The sequence below is a fragment of the Talpa europaea genome (genome assembly GCF_964194135.1).
Source record: "Talpa europaea genome assembly, chromosome: 4".
Taxonomy (NCBI): domain Eukaryota; kingdom Metazoa; phylum Chordata; class Mammalia; order Eulipotyphla; family Talpidae; genus Talpa; species Talpa europaea.
This window is the reverse complement of record NC_140070.1, coordinates 50,440,242-50,461,956: the sequence shown is the minus strand read 5'-3', so window position 1 is coordinate 50,461,956 and position 21,715 is coordinate 50,440,242. Positions and strand designations below refer to the sequence as shown.

Genomic DNA, 21,715 nt, shown 5'->3' with positions numbered 1-21,715 from the left:
TGGGTGCCCGCTCCCCCTCTGGGCCTGGCGTGGGTGAACTTCCCAGCTCACCACGGCTCCTCTGGGAGCCTTCTGCTGGTTTCAATCAGTCTTTACTGAAGAAAGGTCCCTGTTCTATGGGGTGTTGGTGATTTTTTTTTTCTGGTCGCTAGGTGGAGCCAGAGATCTCTCCTAGTGTCCTTGGGGAACTTTTTTTTTTCACAACGTGGGACGGGGAACAGAGTGGGAGTGGTAGGGAAAGCCTCAACGGCTTTGGGGTATTGTGCCTGCCTTGTGCCCCACCGTCATGGGGAACCCACGCCCCGAATTTCATGCCCTGTTCCAAAGGGCCTCAGTTTCAAAGCCCTCAGGTCCAGGACGCAGGCTGTAGCCCAGTTCAGTGTCCACAGAAATGGTGCCTTTTGCACCCTGCTCCCGTGTCTGGATTCCTGGTTTCTGATTACTCAGTGAGGGACATTCACCTCAGTGAGGGCCCCCGCGCATCTCCCCGAAAGCCTAGGTCGCAGGCGTGGGAACCTGGGCAGCTGCAATCCATGTTTGCTTTTCAAGCGCACTGCTTTTTCCGCACAAGCTTACCAGCTGGCCTGGGGCTGTGTGTAGGTCTCCGGGAGTCTTTGTTTTTCTCTCAACTTTAGCTTTCTTCCCAAGCATATTACAAAGTATTTTTTGTAAAGACTTATTTATTTATTTATTTATTTATTTATACAAGCACTGGGTACAGTCAGAAGCTCAGGAGCCTAAGAGAATTCACCAGAGCCAAAGCGGGGAGCAAAACAGGCAGACTGATAAAGTACACTGCTGAGGGGGGCAGCGGGAGCACAGGAGAGGTCTGTGTGGCATGTGGGACCCTCGCCAGCAGCCAGGGATCTAACCAGTGCTGCAGAGGCTGCTGGCAGCTTCGCAGCCCAATGCTTAACCGGGAAGGCCCTACAAAGTATTTTAATATTGAGTAGCATCCTCATATTTCAACTTTATGGCTTACATTGTTCAAAATGCAGTTATGAAAATTATGCTTTAATAAAGTCACTTCAGTGTTGTTTTTTTCTTCTGCAGCAGCTACAAGCCATATATATAATTCAGAAATAGCTTGCCTTTGGAATTTCTTCTCTGAGACAGAAATTCATTTCACCTGGCAATAAATCAGACCCATCAATACCTTTAATCCAGAAGAGCAGATAAAACATACTTGATAACCCTGGTGTTAAAATACCATATCAGGAAAATAATTTCCTCTGCAAACAGAAGTATTTTTGTAATGTGTGTGTGTGTGTGCGTTTGTGTGTGTGTGTGTTTTAGAGCTGTGGGTAAACCTTCCCTTTTGATTAGAAATACAATGAATCCACTGACAGAAGATTTGGCTCCCTTCCCTGGGGTGGAGCAGAGGTGACATGATTAACTAGTCTGTGCAAATGCTATAGGGTAGACAAGAGGCCAGGCTATTTTTCAACCTGAAGCAGCAGTGATGCTTGATTCCATTTGCATGAAACCCCTAATATATTCCCCCACTTCTGGACAAAAAGGATTGACTAGGGATTTTGTTTCCTGGGAAAACCAGTTCTCTGTAGAAATCGTAGCAATAGGCATTTTTAGCTGGGATCTGCCCATCTAAGAGATCAGGGAAAAGCTATCATTTTTGTAAGGAGATCCTCAGTAGAGAATGACAATGTGAATGATAATAAATGTGCTTGTAGACAAACCATCAGGAACTCTAGCCTAGTTGGGTAACTGAAGCCAACGTTTAAGTTCTCTGCACCTGATGTCGACATCTGTGGAATGAAAATACACCTATGAATGCTTTCATTCTAAATTTCTCTGTCGTTTCCTATTCTTCCTCTGCATTTTTGCCTGGTCCTCCTGTTTGGTTTGGTTTATATGTGGCCCATGGTTTCCTTTCCCCTCTCCTAACCAGTTCCAGCAGTGTGGTGAGTGCAGCCTGGATCTCAGCACAGGAGGCTAGTGCAGGAGCTGAGGTTGTTTCTATGCAGTGAGGAAGCTGTGTCAGGTGGAGGAATTTCTAGCCAGGCTAGATCAAGTGCCTGGGTAACAGGCCAGCTTAGGTGAGTGAGAGAGAGGAGCAACACCATTCTGACAGCTTCTTTGGAGTCCAGGGCCCTTGGACTCTGGAGTGGCAGGTGGCTGTGGAGATGCATGTATATGACTGCGATATTTCACTCTGGACTGATTGCTGTCAGCTCACTGTTTGACCTGAACAGGAAGGCAAGGGGGTAGAGGCCAATGAGCATGAAATACCCACAAGCCCACTGGTACCGTGTAAAGCACTTATCATCACTTTAACTGAATCCTAACAAATAGCCTTATGACTAATACTTATGAATAACACTATGAGATAAGCATTCTTTCCCACACTTTACTGTGAGAAAACTGAAATTCAGAAGAGGAAATGACTTCTCTAAGTTCACATAGCTGGGAAGTCAGCAATAGCATTCACACCTGGATCTGACACTCACCCTCCCTCTTTTATACCAGCGCTTCTAAATTCTAGCATGCACAGAATCACTTGATTTAAAACAACAACCACAACCAAAAAAAAAAAAAAAAACAAGTAAGACCCAACTCCCATTTTAGGATGCCCCCAGAATTTACTTCTGTAGGATGTTCCTAGTGCTGCTAATAGTGCAGACCTGGGCACCTCACGTCGAGAACCAATGTCCTAGACCATGTTGCTCCCATTAGCCTATTCATCATCTTTCTAGGTTCTGTGGAGACACAGAGTGAGGAAACCACTATTCTCATCCTCTTGGGGGTGACGTTTTGGAGAAAGGAACAATCAACTCAATGAAAAAAATCAGAGGAGAGTACCAGAAATTTTCTTCTGTGGGGGTAAAACCTTGTGGCAGGTGGGGAAGGGCCAAAAGGGCACAACAGGCTGTCAAAAACAAGCACAGGGCTGGGCCATATGAGACTGGAGAACTGAAGAGAGGGCAGGAGTAGAGGAAGTGGACACCCAGGGAGTGTCTGGGAAAATGCAGAGCACTCTGGGGAAACTGGCCAGGGAGTGCCAGGGCCTTGGTGATGATGATGATGATGATGCCAGCAGCCACTGGTCACGAGCTCTTCACAAACACAGCCAAATGTAATCCTTGAAGTAACCCATTTTGGTTATTAGCTCCGCTAAGGACAGTATGGCTGCTGCTTCCAGATCTGGATCTGAGCATCCCATGATGGCACTGAAGTTAGACAAAGGCATCACCTGATTCCCTGGGCCATTTCTGTGGTAGAGAATGTGACATTTTGGCCTTATTTGCACAAGCACACCCTTATAGCATCTAGAAAATAGAACACATTCTTTATTGGTTTTTAAAAATGTTAAGGAAGTCTTCATCTTTACCCAGAAATACTTGACTAATTGGTTCTGTCTAACCTTTCTTTCTTCCAAACGGGCCAGCTGTTGCCTGAAGGAGAAAAATTAAACAGGTTATATTTCCACAATTTCAGTGTCAAGGTGATGGAGACGACTGTCTCTGAGGGGTCTAGCTAGCCCTTTCTGTCTTATGCTCCGGGAAACACCCACCCAGCTGCATGTCCCACTTCAGGGGGCTTGAGGGCACTGAGGCAGAGAAATGCTACATCCTGTACCCCACTGCTTGGGTACAACCCAAAATTTCCTGGATTAAAGACTATCAAGTGCTTCAGTGCAGGAATCAGCTTCTCTTGGTTTTGAGTCTTCCTTTCCCAAACTTAGGTGACCATAAGCTATTTTTGTTAGCTACCACATGTCTTATGGAGCTGAGCCCCATGGCACCCTGAATCTTGCAAATGCTGGACAGGGTACTTAGTTCACAGCAGAAAGATGGAGCATTCATCACACCCCTGTTCTGTGGCCTGCAGTGTGCCTGGGTTAGACACCCCCGATTCCACAAGCTGTGGATCTTAATTTAAATAAAACTTTCCACAAAGGAGGCAGAACCTAGCTAACTACACACCTGATCTGCTTAGAATGGAAGTATGTATCCTTCCCTGTTGTAAACATTAACAAAAGATCCATCTTAATCAATGATCTAGACTGATAATTTCCAAATGGTGTTTTTTCTTTCAAGCCATGAAGGCTTTTGTTCAGCAAATGCTTAGGAGAAAACCCAATATGCCAAAATGATAGAAGGGAGCTGCTATAGTGGAGCAGGGTGTGTGTGTGTGTGTGTGTGTGTGCACGTGTGCGCACACGCACTCAGGGATGAGCCCTATCTGCTACCACCCTCTCCCCTCAGAACTCCCAAGGAGACATCAAGAGGCCTGAGTTTTCCTGACAATTGACGAAGATGCTCAAACTAGCCAAGTGTAAGACAACTCCTATTTCCCACTTAAGCAAAGAAATGCAGCCAGCCCATGATCTGTGTCTCTGGTCCTGAGGGCTTAGCCTTGTTAAAGAAACAAATGGGTCTAGCTGAGTACATCATAACCTCCACAACTCCCTTTGCCAACAGATTTTGATTTTTTCACCTGCAAGATCGCAGCAAGTCTGACTCAGAGAAAGATCATTATTCAAAATGGTGATAAATTCAAGATAAAAACCATGAGCTCAGTCCGCAACTATGACTTGGATTTCACCGTGGGCGTGGAGTTTGAAGAGTTCAAAAAGAGTCGGAAAGTTCAGGTACTTGTCTGGGCTAGAGTTTCTCTTCCATCCACTCGGTGCAGGGGTCAGCTATGTGGCTTCCCAATAAAATGATGACAGAAGCCACACAGGAGAAGTAAAGAAAAGGGGACCAAAATGGACTGATGATGCTGTCTAGAGCAGCTCTTGAGGTTTTGTTGAGGGGGCAAGTTGGCTTTCACACTAAGCTTGTAAGCAAAGGAGAGATGAAAGGACGCTCAGCTCTCCAGGGTGTGGGGTCAGGGACCAACTCCTCTACTGATACTGCCCAGCAGGCAAAGTGAAGATAGAGAGGTGGGCTATCCCAGGGAGGGTAGCCTCTGGAAGCTTAGCTTAGAGGAGCAGACAACACCAGCCAGTCACTGACAAGGAGGAATGAGGCCTCGTTTTGCTATTTTTATCTTTTATCTGTTAAGAAACAAGGTGTTTTAATAAGAAATGTCTCAAATTTAGGTGAGCCTAAATTTTTTTAAATAAAATGCTAATCAAACAAAACAATCAGATTAAATGAAGCCAGGGTTTCTCCTGTCCTGGGAACTTAAAGAAGTGTCTGGCAAGATTGTTGACTCTCTCTCAGCATCACCTTAACTCACAAGACATAAGCGAGAATAATGGAATCAAATCAAAAATCCAGAAATAAACCCACAGATTTATGGTCAACTAATCTTTGACAAAGAAGCCTAGAATATGCACTGGAGCAAAGAAAGTTTGTTCAATAAATGGTGCTGGGAAAAATGGGTCACTACATGCAAAAGAATGAAGCTTGACTACTACCTCACACCATGCACAGAAACCAACTCAAAATGGATTAAAGAACTAGACAGAAGACCTGAAACCATAAAATATATAGAAGGAAATAATAGGCGAAACACTATATGACATGCACCTCAAAGACATATTTACAGACACATCACCCAAAGCAGTGATAGCGAAGGCAAAGATCAACAGCTAGGATTACATCAAATTAAAGAGCTTCTGCACAGCAAAAGAGACAATAACAAAAACAAAGAGAAACCCCACCACCTGGAGAAAATTTTTGCACACAACACTAATGATAAAGGACTGATCACAAAAATCTACAAAGAGCTGATGAGACTCAACAAAAACAAAGAAAAAATCCAGTCAAAAAATGGGCAGAAGAGCTAAAAAGAAACTTCTCTGAAGAAGAAATGCAAATGGCCAACGGACATATGAAAAAATGTTTAACATCACTTGTAATCAGGGAAATGCAAATCAAAACTACAATGAGATACCATCTCACACCAGAGAGAATGGCGAATATTAAAAAAACTAGCAACAACAAATGTTGGAGAGGTTGTAGAGAAAAAGGAACTCTCCTGCACTGTTGGTGGAGTGCAAACTGGTCCAACCACTATGGAGAGCTGTGTGGAGATTTCTTGGCCGACTAACATAGAGCTTCCATATGATCCAGCAATTCCACTCCTAGATTTTTAACCAAGAACACAGAAACATCAATTCCAAAGAGCACCTGCATCCCTCTGTTTATAGCATCACAATTTACAATAGCTAAGCTTTGGAAACAACCCAAATGCCCAAAATAGATGACTGGATCAAGAAGATGTGGTACATATACACCATGGAATATTACTCAGCATTCAAAAAAGATAAACACATGTAATTTACAGCAACATGGATGGAGCTGGAAGGGATCATGCTCAGCAAAATAAGCCAGAAAGAAAAAGAAAAATACCAGAGGGTCTCACTCATAGCAGGAATCTAGAAACCTTAAATAAGGAACCAGGAAAAAGAATAACTATAAGAAAGAAAAAATCAAAATCAACAAACAACTATGAACCAGAGACACTCTATAAGGGGTAGGGTGCGGGGAGGGGAGGGATTGGGGTCAAAATAAGGGGGTTTTAATTGTATGGGGAATATAAAAATAAAATTTAAATTAAAAAAAAGACATAAGTGAGGAGATCCTCCACATATCTGAAGGCCAGACTTCCAGCTACTTGAACTGTTTGAATACAGGTAGCACCCTGAAAGTGAGTAAACATCACTGCATGCGGAGTAGGATACACATACTCACTGTCCAAGGACACAAGCCTGCCTGAAAGTCTGCAGAAGAGGCAGGCAGTGCCCAGAGGAGGCAAGCGTGGAAACAATAGGGAGCAGGACTTGGGAAACTGGACTTAGAGCAGGTGCCTTGTGTTTCAGCAGCACCACATGGTGTCACAGCCCATGATCCATCCTCATGGTGTCCACACTCACGCTCAGTGCATCTGTCTTCAGTTTTCCAGATCAAATCACACCTGCTCATTTCCCACAAACAAACATGGGGAGGAATCCAAGCCCATTTGTACCTAAGGATTCCCTCACACCATTTGTAGTATCATATAAGAGCCCTCAGGCTACACAGTCCAGGAAACTTGGGAGTGTTTGTAGTTCACCACTTGCAGCGGTTGCCATTGACCACTCACGGCACTCACGCAGTTTACACAACATGGGCAACTTGAAATTCATAGCCCCATTCCTCTGTGCTGGGGCCATCACCAGGATCTCTGCTCTGGCTCCCAAGCTAAGAAGGCAGGACTGAGTGTTCTGTTCCAAGTTATCTTGACCTCACCCAGAAGAAAGCAGGTCTCCCCACCCTGTCCTGCCCTTCAATGTGAGCCCCGCCCTCCCCAGGATCTCTTCTGGGCGCTTCCAGGAGTCCCTTCAAAGTCAGAGATCTCAACTCTCTCCCAAAGCAAGAGCTAGGGCTCCTCCCCTGGGGTGGGGAGGAAAAGATGTTATCATTCTCGGTGATGACTCTGAGGTCAAGAGACAGACCACATTTTATTTCTCAGCCAAGTTGTCCTGCAGCATAGATAATCTCAAGTCAAGGTTGAATTTTACTTAGGGATTCTTGCTAAAGAAAAGTGGGAAGTTATTATGACTAAACCCCCACTACAAAAAATACTAGAAGGAGTCTTAAAGCCAGAACCAACAGAGGGATGAATAACAACAACACAGACCAAAGAAAAAAAAAAGAAAAAATAGTTATTAAAAGAATAAATAAAATCAGAGAAAGAGAAACAAAATGGCAAATACCAATGCTAACATATTAATATTAACTCTAAATATAAATGGAGGGCCTCCCTGGTGGCGCAGCAGTTGAGCGCTGGGTTGCGGAGCTGCCTGCAGCCTCTGCAGTGCCGGTTCGATTCCCGGCTGCTCCCCGGCCACCGGAGGAGGGTCCCACATGGTGCGCAGACCTTTCCTGCCGCCCACTGCTCCCCTCAGCAGTGTACTTCGGTCCTTCTGCCTGCTCTGCTCCCCGCTCTGGCTCTGGTGAATTCTCTCACCCTCCCGCGCTTCTGACTGTGCCCAGTGCATGTATAAACAAAAACAAAGGAACAAGCAAATAAATAAATAAATAAAACATGCCTCTATTTAAAAAAAAAAAAATAATAAAAAATAAATATAAATGGACTAAAATCTCTAATAAAAAGACACAGAGTCACAGACTGGATTAAGAAACAAAACCCAACCTTTTGCTGTCTCAAGGAAACACATTTAACTACAAAAGATAAAAAAAGACAGAAAGTAAAAGGATGGAAAACAATTCTACAAGCAAATAGATCAAAAAAGAAGGCAGGAACAGCTATACTTACATCAGATAAAACAGATTTCAAACCAAAAAGGTAAAAAGAGACCCCGATGGTCACTACATTTTGATCAAGGGGACAATACTGCAAGAAGAAATAACACTCATTAACATATACTCACCAAATGAAGAAGCAACAAAATATATCAGACAACTATTATCATCTCTGAAAACAGATGTCAGAGAAAACACATGTGTAGTAGGAGACTTCAACACACCACAATCAACAATGGATAGATCCAAGACACAAAAAGTAAGTAAGGACATGAAAGCTCTAAATAAGGCTCTAGAGCACTTGGGCTTAACAGACATCTATAGAACACTAAATCCCAAAAAAATCCGAGTACACATTTTTCTCAAGCACACAGGGATCATTCTCAAGGATTGATCACATACTGGGACACAAGACAAACATCAACAGATACACCAAGATTGAAATCATACCAACCATCTTCTCTGACCATGAAGGCCTCAAACCAGAAATAAACCATAAAAAGAAGGCAAGGGACTCTCCTACCTCATGGAGATTGAAATCCACACTACTGGAAGACCACTGGATTAATGAGGAGATCAAAGAAGAAATTAAAAAATTCTTTGAATTGAATGACAAGGAGGACACCAATTTCCTAAATGTATGGGACGCAGCAAAAGCAGTAATAAGAGGAAAATACATAGCAATAGACGCTCACATCAAGAAACAAGAAAGAACTCAAAGAAACAACCTAATCTCGAAGCTCAAAGATCTAGAAAAAGAACAACAAAAAAAACCCCAAAAACAGTAGAAGAAAAGAAATAATAAAAACCAAAGCAGAAATAAATGATATCGAAACTAAAAAAAAAATCAAAAAGATCAATGAAACCTAGAACTGTTTCTTCAAAAAAATCAATAAAATAGACAAACCCCTAGCCAGGCCCGCAAGGGAAAAATGGAGAAAACACAAATAAATAGGATCACAAATGAAAGAGGAGAAATCACAACAGACACAGCAGAAACGAAAAGAATAATCAGAAACTACTATGGACAGTTATATGCAAACAAGTTCAACAATCTAGTAGAGATGGACAAATTCCTACAACTCTACAATCACCAAAAGCTAGATAAAGAAGAAATAAAACACCTAAGCAGATCAATTACAAGCAGCGAAATTGAAATGGTAATCAAAAACCACCCCAAAAACAAAAGCCCAAAACCGGATGGATTTACAAATGAATTCTACCAAACATTCAGAAATGAATTAGTGCCTATCCTTCACAAACTCTCAAAAAATTGAGAAGGAAGGGATAATACCAAACAAATTCTATGAAGCCAACGTTACACTAATACCAAAACCAAACAAGGAAAACACAAAAAAAGAAAATTACAGGTCAATCTCTCTAATAAACACGGATGCAAAAATCCTCAATAAAATTTTAGCTGTCAGAATCCAATAAATCCAAAAATGTATCCATAAGGTAATTCACCATGACCAAGTAGGATTTATTCCAGGGACACAAGGATGGTTCAACATCCGAAAATCAATCAATGTAATCTAACACATCAACAAAAAGAAATATAAAAACCATATGATAATATCCATAGATGCTGAGAAAGCATTCAACAAAGTACAACACCCATTCATGATAACGGCCCTTGAAATTCTCAGGATACAAGGAACATACCTCAACATCACAAAGTCCATATATGACAAGTGCACTGCCAATATCATTCTTAATGGTGAAAAGCTGAAAGCATTACCATTAAGATCTGGAACAAGAGAAGGATGTCCACTCTCACCACTGCTTTTCAATATAATACTGGAAGTCCTTACCAGAACAATAAGACAAGAGAAAGGCATACAAGGAATCCAAATAGGCAAGGAAGAAGTCAAACTATCACTATTTGCAGATGATATGATAATATACATAGAGAACCCCAAAAACTCCACAGAAAAACTAATTAAACTCATTAATCAGTTTAGTAAAGTGGCAGGATATAAAATCAACACACAAAAATCAGTAGCCTTCCTATACACAGACAATAAATCTGAAGAAGAAGAAATCAAGAAAACCATTCCTTTTATTATTGAAACAAAAAAAAATCAAATACTTGGGAATAAACCTAACAAAAGAAGTAAAGGACCTATACAAAGAAAACCATAAAACACTTTGTACTGGAGCTAAAGAAGTTTGTTCAATAAACAGTGCTGGGAAAACTGGGTCACTACATGCAAAAGAATGAAGTTTGATCACTACCTCACACCGTGCACAAAAACCAACACAAAATGGATTAAAGAACTAGACATAGGACCTGAAACCATAAAATATATAGAAGGAAATATAGGTGAAACACTACATGATATGCACTTCAAAGATATCTTTACAGACACATCACCCAAAGCAGTGATAGTGAAGGCAAAGATAAACAGCTGGGACTCCATCAAATTAAAGAGCTTCTGCACAGCAAAAGAGACAATAACCAAAACAAAGGGAAATCCCACTGCCTGGGAGAATATTTTGCACACAACACTAACGATAAAGGACTGATCACAAAAATCTACAAAGAGCTGATGAGACTCAACAAAGACAAAGAAAATAATCCAGTCAAAAATTGGCAGAAGAGCTAAAAAGAACCTTTTCCAAAGAGGAAATACAAATGACCAACAGGCATATGAAAAAATGTTCAACATCACTTGCAATCAGGGAAATGCAAATCAAAACTACCATGAGATACCATCTCACACCAGTGAGAATGGCACATAATAAAAAAATTAGCAACAACAAATGTTGGTGAGGATGTGGAAAAAAAGGACCTCTCCAGCACTACTGGTGGGAATGCAAACTGGTCCAACCACTATGGAAAGCTGTGTGGAGATTCCTCAATCTACCAAAGACAGACCTTCCATGTGATCAGCAATTCCACTCCTAGATTTTTATCCAAAAGACACAGAAACATCAATTCCAAAGAGCACCTGCACCCCTCTATTTATAGCAGCACTGTTTACAATAGCTAAGCTTTGGAAACAACCCAAATGCCCAAAAATAGGTGACTGGATCAAGAAGATGTGGTACATATATACCATGGAATATTACTCAGCATTCAAAAAAGATAAACACATGCAATTTATAGCAACATGGATGGAGCTGGAAGGGATCATGCTCAGCGAAATAAGCCAGAAAGAAAAAGAAAAATACCGGATGGTCTCACTCATAGCAGGAATCTCGAAAACCTAAATAAGGGACCAGGAAAAAGAATAACTATAAGAAAGAAAATAGCAAAATCAACAAACAACTATGAACCAGAGACACACTACGGGTGGGGGGCGGCTGGGAATGGAAGTATTGAGGTCAAAATAAGGGGGTTTTAATTGTATGGAGAATATAAAAATAAAATTAAAAAAGAACATTTGTTTAAAACTGAAAAAAACGAAAAGAAAAAAAAAAAAAAGAAAAATTAGGTAACTGGGGCAGACAGTAAGCCTGAGAAAAGCAGACACAGACATGACAAAGCCAATAATGCATGATACAGAGAGATGCCCTTGAAGTCAGGGGGCCAGTCTCCTCCTGGAAGGTTTCACCTCAGGAAATGCCACAGGGAGGGTGGGCACTGTAGGTAGCATGAGTAACTCTTGCTGGCAGGTTGGTGCACTGGGGAGGATTTAAATGTGTTAGTAGTGTCTTTCAATGCTCTTCATTTAAAGACCTGCTATTTTCTTAAAAAACAAAAAACATTTTCAGAGTGGTTCAAAGTTACAGAAAAGTTTGTTGTAAGAATCTAACAAAGAACAAACATACACTCTACCCACATTAACATTGTGCCCTTTGCTTCACCATTTGTGCTTGCACTCTTTCTATTTACTATGAACAATCTGATGCATTACACTAAATAATTCAGCTTGTATTACCTCAGAATTAGGGTGTGCTTTTATATAGCCACAGTGTAGTTATCAATTTCTATAAGCTTAATATTGGCACAGTTACTAGCTTTAGTTTGCTATAAAGGGGCTGTCCATAATGATGTTAACTTTGAACACCGTGACAAGGGAAATGGCAGAGTGAATCCGACTTCCTTCTTTAATTTCTGCAAGTGCATCCCCCTTGGACACTCTCTGTTCATGTCCCAGGTCAGAAATGATGGCTTTCCTGGCTTGTCATCTGCTCACCATCTTTTAAGGCAATTGAGCCTCTTTTTAAAGCCTCCTCTGATAAAGGGAAGGATGCCAAGTAAACACAAATTGAATTATGGAATTTTAGTTCATTGAATTCTCTCACCTTATCTGTTTTATGTAGGCTATAATACTTGGGTGCATGATTTTTGGTAACCAGCTTATTGGGTGTCAGGATAACTTTTAATCTTGCTGCCTAATATGTGTTATTAAGATAAAATATTAGGGCCTCCCTGGTGGCGCAAGGGGTTAAATTTCAGCACTATGAAGCTGTGAGAAGCCACTGCAGCATAAGTTCGATCCCCTGCCAGGGAGCTAACCCACATGGCACAGGAGACCTCTCCTGTCTCTCCAGCTGCTCGCCTCAGTAGTGTATTTCAGTAGATATGCCTGTTCTTCTCCCCACTCTGTCTCTGGTGAATCCTCTCACCCCACACACCTCTGGCCTACACCCCAGCTCTGATATGAATAAATAAATAAATCTTTAAAAATAATAATAAAATATTAGTTCCCATGCACTAAGATTTTTCTTCTTTGTCCCTTCTGCAAAATTTGCCAAGCCCATACCATATGTGAATGTGGATCAGGAGCAGAGCTATTCATAAAGAAATGAATCAGACCCCCTTCTCTGCACTCAGAGATCTTACAGCCTCATGGGGAAGCAGACAAGTAGATGTACAGTCACTCTCTAGTGTCCATATTGATGGGCAAGTGTGCATTTGGTGGTAGCAGGAACAAAGACAAGGAGGCAGGCTGAGTGGCTGTCAAGAACTATCATAAATGAAGAGCACATGTGCTCATGTATTACCCCCACCCCCTTGTGGATTTAAGTCAAGATTCTGTTTCAACAAAATTATTCAATTGCAGGGTCATTCAACAGTGCTGACCAAGCACTTGTTGTGTGCTAGTCATTATGCTGAGCCTGGTATTGCAGAAACACACAACTGACATGGTCTCTTCTTCCAAGGAGCTTATTGTCCATTGGGGGACACAATCACCAACTCAGTCAACATGCATTAGGGGCATAATATATAAGGCAATGAGGACTAAGGGAGTTAACAGACACTGTTCCTGTGCAAATAGAAAATATGAGTTCTCCTTATTCATTTGGAAAGGAACTCCGAGTCCAAGGCCGACAATAGCCAATGACACATGAATATTCCAGACAACACTTCCCTCCTGGAAGAGCAAAGAGAGCAGCCTGTGAATTAAGCTTCACCAAGACACTCAATGACAGGATGGCTCTGAAGGCAGATACAGTTTCTTAAGAAAACATGTGGAATTTTATTTTTAATTAACTTGGGAAATATTAACACATTGTAAGAAAAAACATTTGCACAGTAAAAAACGACATTTGATTTCTATCCTGGCCCCTCGCCTCCCAGTTTCCTCCCCAGGGACGATCACTAGTAAGGGTTTCCTTTACTTCCTCCAGGGGACATAAACATATGCATGCATATCTACCACATTTGCTTTATGCACGGGGCTCTGTTTCTTGCTTTTTCCACTGAAACTATATGCTATGAAGATGGCTCTTCTCCTTTGGTATAGACTTTCCCCTCCTTTCAGGCATGAACCACACCATATTTAACCAACCTCCCACTGACAGAATTCATGAGGTTTCTAGCCCTTTGCTGTGGCAAACAATGCTCAATATATTGAGGGATAAAATGAGGAGGAATAAAAGTGTTCATAAAACATATAATATGGCCAAGGCTAAATATTATTTTCAAAACAGGAAACTTAACAATCTGCAGAAAACACAGTTGTACCAAAAAACAGACCTGAATGTGCAAGGACAGTGAGTCAGAAAAAAACAAGGTCAGTGTATCTCCAACTGGGTTTAGGAGAAAGAGGAAAGCAAACACCTGGGCCTTCGTAAAGACAGAATGCAGTTTGTACATGCTTGAAAGAAAACCAGCTAGCATCCGGGTCACCCCCAGGAAGGTCAGCACCAATGCAGAGCCACTGCTTGGATGGGAATGACAGTAGCTCAGAGGCAAAGGTACCAGTCTGATTTGGGAATGGAGGGGAGCACCTGGAGGAACACCCAGGGACAGTGCAGACTATTCCAAGGCAGGTGCTTGGAGAGATAAGAGGGAAAACCAAAGGAGGAGGAATTGGTGGGGAGGGGGTGTATAAATATGTACACAGAGGTTTGAGCTACTTGGAATTCAGTCTGCTTGTGGCTTCTCCTACTTGCTGGTCAGTTCAAGTTGGTTGCTCAACACAGGCCCTTATCTCCTCCAGTCTAAGAATGTACATTTTAAAATGTCAAAAGGTAATATAAAATTTTCCTGTAAAAAAGATTCATACAAAGATTCATACATCCACCAGTAGTGTGCCTGCTTCTCCACATCCCCCCAGCTCACGGCTGTTACACACTGACCTTTGACCACACGGTGAATTGTATCTGAAAACACTTTTAATTTGCATACCTCTTATTATGAGTGATTGAATATCTTTTCCTATTTTTGAAGACCCTCTGCTAGGGTTTTGTTTTTCCTTGTATGCTCTTGGTTCTTATCCTTTGTTGAATTTCCTGTTAGGTTATGATCATTTTTTATTGATTTACATGAAGCCTTCATATGTGTGTGTGTGTGTGTGTATATATATACACACACACACACACATGTCTATATATAAAATCAGGTCAATGTCTAATATATGTTATGATTATTTTTCTCAGTTTGTTATTTCTATGTTGACTTTGACACATTTTCACATTCCAGAAATTCTATGTCATTATATAGTAAAATGTATCTTTTCTCCACTGGTTTGGATAGCTCTTTACCATACAGCAACATGGAAGAGCAAAATTCCTACAACAAAACCACCCATCATAAGCCAGTTTTGCGGAAACAGAGGGTGTGTATGGAAATGAGACTGGAAGGATCTTCGCTTGGCTGAGGATGGATGAGGGCTCTGCCCAATGGGCAAGCAGGATTTTGGGGTGTCCACAGAGGTCACAGTTGTAAGTTTAGGTTTACTCATTCCCAATCAAGACCAGACATTTGATCAACCTGGGAATTTGTCATTGCAGTCACTGGTCACTTGGGAAGGAAATGTCCTAGTGTGTGTGCAAAAGGGAGAAAAGAAGAACCGTGGCTGGAAGCAGTGGGTTGAGGGAGACAAGCTACACCTGGTAAGTCCTGGGCTCTGCCTGGCTCCTTTCCCTTCTGCTGCACTTACACAAACTGCATTCACCTAGCCAGGTGCTGTGACAAGAAAAATGGCCCTGCACTCCTCCACTGAGCTCCAGCCAAATGTGTGTGGTCATATAGTCAGAAAGCCATTCCCATCTGGCTTAGGGGACTCAAGGAAGAAATCTATATGGCTGATTCTGTGAACAGCTACAACTAAAAAGAAAGTTCAAAACATCAATAGACACATTAAGAGTAAAATCATTCCAACTAACTTCTCTCATCATAAAGGCATCAAGCTAAAAATAAATCATGAAAAGAAAACAAGGAACCCTCCCACTTCATGGAGATTGAAATCCACACTACTGGAAGACCACTGGACTAATGAGGAGATCAAAGAAGAAATTAAAAATTACTTTGAGTGGAACAACAAGGAGGACACCACTTTCCAGAATGTATGGGATGCAGCAAAAGCAGTAATAAGAGGAAAGTATATAGCAATACAGGCTGACATCAACAAACAAGAAAGAACTCAAAGAAACAACCTAATCTCACATCTTAAATAGCTAGAAACAGAACAACAAAGAAACCCTAAAGCCAGTAAAAGAAAGGAAACAATAAAAGTCAAAGGAGAAATAAACAAATTGGAAATTAAAAAAACAATCCAAAAGATCAATGAAACCAAAAGTTGGTTTTTGAAAAAATAAACAAAATAGACAAACCTCTAGCCAGGCTCACAAAGAAAAAACAGGAGAAAACACATATAAATAGGATGACAAATGAAAGAGGAGAAATCACAACAGACTCAGTAGAAATCAAAAAAATAATCAGAGATTACTGTGAACACTTATATGCAAACAAATTCAACAATCTAGAAGAGATGGACAAATTCCTAGAATGATATAATCATCCAAAGCTGGACAAAGAAGAAATAGAACAACTAAACAGATCAATCACAGCACCAAAATTGAAGCAGTAATCAAAGCACTCCCCAAAAACAAAAGCCCAGGCCCAGACAGCTTCACAAATGAATTCAACCAAACGTTCAGCAGTGAATTAATGCCTATCCTACACAAACTCTTTCAAAAAATTGAAAAAGAAGGAATACTACCAAATATATTCTACAAAGCCAACATTACACTAATACCAAAATCAAACAAAGACAGAACAAAAAAAGAAAATTACAGGCCAATCGCCCTAATGAACACTGATGCAAAAATCCTCAACAAAATCCTTGCCAACAGAATCCAACAATGCATCAAAGGGATAGTACACCACGATCAAGTGGGATTCATCCCAGGGGCAAAAGGATGGCTCAACATACAAAAACCGGTAAGTGTAATCCAACACATCAACAAAAAGAAAAATAAAAGCCATATGAACATATCAATAGATGCTTAGAAAGGATTCTACAAAGTCCAACATCCATTTATGATGGAGGTCCTTGAAATTCTTGGGATACAAGGAACATGCCTTAACATGATAAAAGCTATATATGAAAAACCCACTGCCAACATTATTCTCCATGGCGAAAAGCTGAAGGTCTTTCCTTTAAGATCAGGAACAAAACAAGGTTGTTCTCTCTCACCACTGTTCTTAAATATAATACTGGAGGTCCTAGCCAGGGAAATAAGACAAGAGAAAGACATACAAGTAATCCAAATAGGGAAAGAAGAAATAAAACTATCACTATTTGCAGACAATATGATAATATACATAGAGAACCCTAAAAACTCCACGCAAAAACTACTCAAAATAATCAACCAGGTCAGTAAAGTAGAGGGATACAAAATCAACACACAAAAATCAGCAGCCTTCCTATACATAAACAATCAATCGGAAGAAGAAATCAAGAAACCCATCCCTTTTATAATTGAAAGCAAAAAAATCAAATACTTGGAAATAAACCTAACAAAAGAGGTGAAAGACCTATACAAAGAAAGATATAAAACACTGTTAAAAGAAATTGAAGAAGACACAAAGAAATGGGAAGACATCCCCTGCTCATGGATTGGAAGCATCAACATTATTAAAATGGCCATCCTCCCAAAAGCTATATACAAATTCAATGTTATTCCAATAAAAATCCCAAGACATTTTTCAAAGAAATAGAACAAATACTGATGAAATTCATATGAAACCACAAAAAAACACAAATAGCCAAAGCCCTACTGATGAAAACAAAGGAGAAAGGAGGTATCACACTTCCAAACTTCAAGCTGTACTACAAAGCCATAACAATTAAAACAGTTTGGTATTGGAAGAAAAACAGACACACAGACCAATGGAACCGAATAGAGAGCCCAGAAATAAAGCCACACCTATATGAACAACCAATCTTTGACAAAGGAGCAAAGAATATGCAATGGAACATGGGCAGTTTGTTCAATAAATGGTGGTGGGAAAACTGGACCTCCACATGCAAAAAAATCCAACTAGACTACTACCTCTCACCATGCACAAAAATCAACTCAAAATGGATAAAAGAACTGGACATAAGACCTGAAAATAAAATATATAGAAGAAAATATAGGTAAAACATTACAAGACATACAAAAACATCTAGACATCTCAGAAACATCTTTAAAGACTCGTCACCCAAAGCAGTGATAGTGAAGGCATAGATAAACAACTGGGATTACATCAAACTGAAAAGCTTCTGCACAGCAAAAGAGACATTTACCAAAACAGAGAGACACACCACTGATTGGGAAAAAAATCTTTTCGCTCCAGTCAACTGATAAGGGACTGATCACAAAGATATACAAAGAACTCACATGACTGACTCAACAAAAACAAAATAATCCAAATAATCCAGTCAAGTAATGGGCAGAAGAACTCAACAGACATTTCTCCAAAGAGGAAATGCAAATGTCCAACAGGCATATGAAAAAATGTTCAACACCCCTTATAATCAGGGAAATGCAAATCAAAATCACACTGAGATAACACCTTACACCAGTAAGAATGGCACATATCAAAAAAACAAGCAACACAGGCCTCCCCTGGTGGCGCAGTGGTTGAGCACTGGGCTACAAAGCTGCCCGCAACCTCTGCAGTGCCAGTGCGATCACTGGCCACCAGGCAAGGGTCCCACATGGTGCCACAGACCTCACCTGCCACACCTGCTGCTCCCCTCAGCAGTGTATTACCTCACTCTGCCTGTTCTGTTCCCCGCTCTGGCTCTGGTGAATCCTCTCACCCTCCCACGCTTCTGACTACAAACAGTGCTTGTATAAATAAATAAAAAAATCTTAAAAAAAAAAAAGAAAGAAATTAAAAAAAAACGACAACTGCTGGCGATGATGTAGTGAAAAAGGAACTCTCCTACATTGTTGGTGGGAGTGCAAACTGGTCCGTCCACTGCAGAAAGCTGTCTGGAGTTTCCTCAGTCTACTAAAAATGGAGCTACTATACGATCTGGCAATTCCATTGCTAGGTATCTACCCAAAGGACACAAAAACCATGATTCAAAAGAACACCTGTACAGCTATGTTTGTTGCAGCACTATTTACAATAGGAAAAACCTGGAAACAACCCAAACACCCCGAAATAGATGACTGGATCAAGAAGATGTGGTACATCTACACAATGGAATGTTACTCAGCAATCAAAAAAAGATAAACTCATGCCCTTCACAGCAACGTGGATGGAGCTAGAAGGAATTATGCTCAGTGAAATAAGCCAGTTGGAAAAAGAAAACTATCGGATGGTTTCGCTTATAACAGGAATATAGAGGAACCAAATAAGACATCAGTGTTAAAAAAAATAATAACAGTACAAAACACAACAAAGCAAAAAAAGATAATTATAAACCAGAGACATACTGCAGGAGAGGGGGTGGGAGAGGGATCAGAGGGAGGGAGGGAGGAGCACAGGGGACTGAGGTGATGGGTCATGGGTGCCTCAGGGAAGGAAATTCTATGTGGACTCAATCTGAGGGGTGGGGGGAAGCAAATATTGTTTAAAAATTTTTTAAATATTAAATGTTAAAACAAAAAAAACAATTTTAATAAATAAATAAATAATACAAATGGGAAAAAAAGAAAGATTAAAATACTGAGTTAGGAGGCTGAGATCCAAGGAGAAATGTAGGAACCTGTTAAAGACAAGCAGAGGAGAAATGCAAGGCACAGGATAAAGATACCCTGGAGGAGGGTGGGACCCCTTATGTGATCCTGCTACAAGAGAGGGTTTTGCAGGGATGGGAGACAGGGGAAGTTGACTCTGGGAACTGCCTGTAGACCCAGGCACTGACTGCTCATCATTGGCACCTCTACCTGATGTCAAAACAGTTTAGGTTAATTTGGTACAAGCATAGAGCCGTTGCAGGAATCCTCAAATAAATGATATCTGTCTAGATGGCTTAATTTTTCAAACTTAAAAGTTAATTTATGAGTCCAGAATTCAAATAGTGAAAAAGCTTTTACTGTACATATTGAGTCACTCATTTGTTCAATGAATGGCTCTTCATTCAGTCATTCACTCTGCATTCACCAATGGAGTCGGGCACATACCTGCCTCCAAAGTCAGGATTCAAGTCTCCGCAGTACCCTTTAGAGCCAGTCTTGCCTCACCTGAGATCTTTATTTCAGAGGCAACATCAACTGGTGATAAAGGGGAGGCATTCACCTTGTTTTCCATTGACGGTTTTTCCTGCCTGCTCTGGTTTGGATGATGGGTAAAATCCCCACTGGTCCCTGTGGCTAAGACAATGGATTCATGGTCAACTTCCATGATTTGGTGGTCATCCCCACTCTCGAGTTCTTCTCTCCTCCCTCAGAGGGTTAGAAGGCATATATACATCCTGAGGGCCCTTCTCTCTAGATGAAGATCTTGTTTACACAGACAGGTCTGGGGCCTCCCTCCAGCAGCCCGTTCCGTACCATTGCCTGATGCCTAAACTGGAAGCCAGAAAAACCCCAGAGGGGAGGGACAGCTCACCTACCTTCCCAGGTCTTTGCCTTCCAAATACTTCCACCTCTAGAACCTTCCCTTCTTCAAGGCTTTACTACCTTGTGAAATTAGTGATGTTGCTTTAATCACCAGAGTAGGAGAAATCCTGCCCGAGAGCGTAATTTCTTTGCATTTTTCATTTTTATAGTTGTTCAAGCTCAATTCAAGTGTCAAAATCAAATTACCGCTACCTGCAGTCATGCCCGTTGATAGGATGTGTGAGATGCTCTTTGTCCAGAATGACTAAGTGTCCTCTTTTTTCCAGTCCTCCCCCCCAACACACAGACACAGACACCAAGAGGGTCAAGGGCTGGCTGGAAGGAAGGCTGGGCTTGTTATTCGCTCACCCACTTTCTGCGGTTGCAGGTGCTGACATGCCTCGACCAGGTGTGCCATCAGGTGTTCAAAAGGAAGTAATGGCCACAGGGCACCTGCCGAGCATGCGCCGCACACTCCCCACAGAGAGGTCTCCACGGTCTTTGGGGAGCAGCCACGGGGTCTCTCCCACTCCTGACAGGCCATCAAGACAACTGGATGAGTTCTACGCTGAATGAACGTATTTCTTCGCAAAATGGAATTAAGTGAAAAAAAAAATCACTTCCATACTTTGAAATCCCTTATGTCTCTCTCCCTTTATTTCTAGAACTGTCAGTTTTTACAAGCACAAGAGAAGATTGCCTACATGGTGGTTTTCTATATAATAGTAATTGTTTCTGTTGTTTTAGTGCTATGTGTTTTTTGTTAGTTTGTTTGGGGGAGTTGGAAACTTTGCCTGCAAACACAGCATCCCCTACTAATTTTTTAATACTACCTATTAGATTTTAATTCCCTTAGATAACACATTCATTTCTTCCAGATTCTGTTTTTTTTTTATGCAGATGCTCCCAGTTTGTACTTTGCCTTGAGCAGCCCGAGCAGAGCTAGCTCTAAAGGCCTCCGCAGTTCTGAGGTCCCAGCTGCACTTGTTCCTGGCAGCGCTCTGTCCAGCCTGGGGAGGACTGGCACCCCTGAGGAGGACTGGCACCTCTGTGGAGGGGTCACTAAGCACTGCCAGGCAGCAAGAACTCAAGTCCTTCCACTCTACATCTTATCTAAGGGACAATAGGTACATCTTTCGGCCTCTCTGTCTTCATTTTTCTCTTATATAAAATGGGGAAGACAAAACTGGGCCACTGGGAGGATTAAGCAACTTAATATGTACAAGCAACTTAATATGTGCTTGGAATGAGAGCAGGTATTTGGTAAGGGT

The 21,715-nt window shown here is 41.3% G+C and overlaps 1 protein-coding gene across 1 annotated transcript in view; it reads left to right on the top strand.

Moving 5' to 3' along the window:
- LOC311170225 (retinol-binding protein 2-like) overlaps positions 1–20,883 on the top strand; it is a gene marked incomplete at both ends in the record, with an annotated part of 34,569 nt that extends 13,686 nt beyond the window's left edge. The window contains 3 exons of the mRNA XM_084232613.1: positions 4,443–4,612; positions 15,411–15,512; positions 20,833–20,883. Of these exons, the coding sequence (XP_084088739.1) occupies positions 4,443–4,612; positions 15,411–15,512; positions 20,833–20,883 (323 nt within the window). The remainder of the gene's footprint in view (positions 1–4,442; positions 4,613–15,410; positions 15,513–20,832) is intronic.
- Positions 20,884–21,715: the final 832 nt, after the last annotated feature.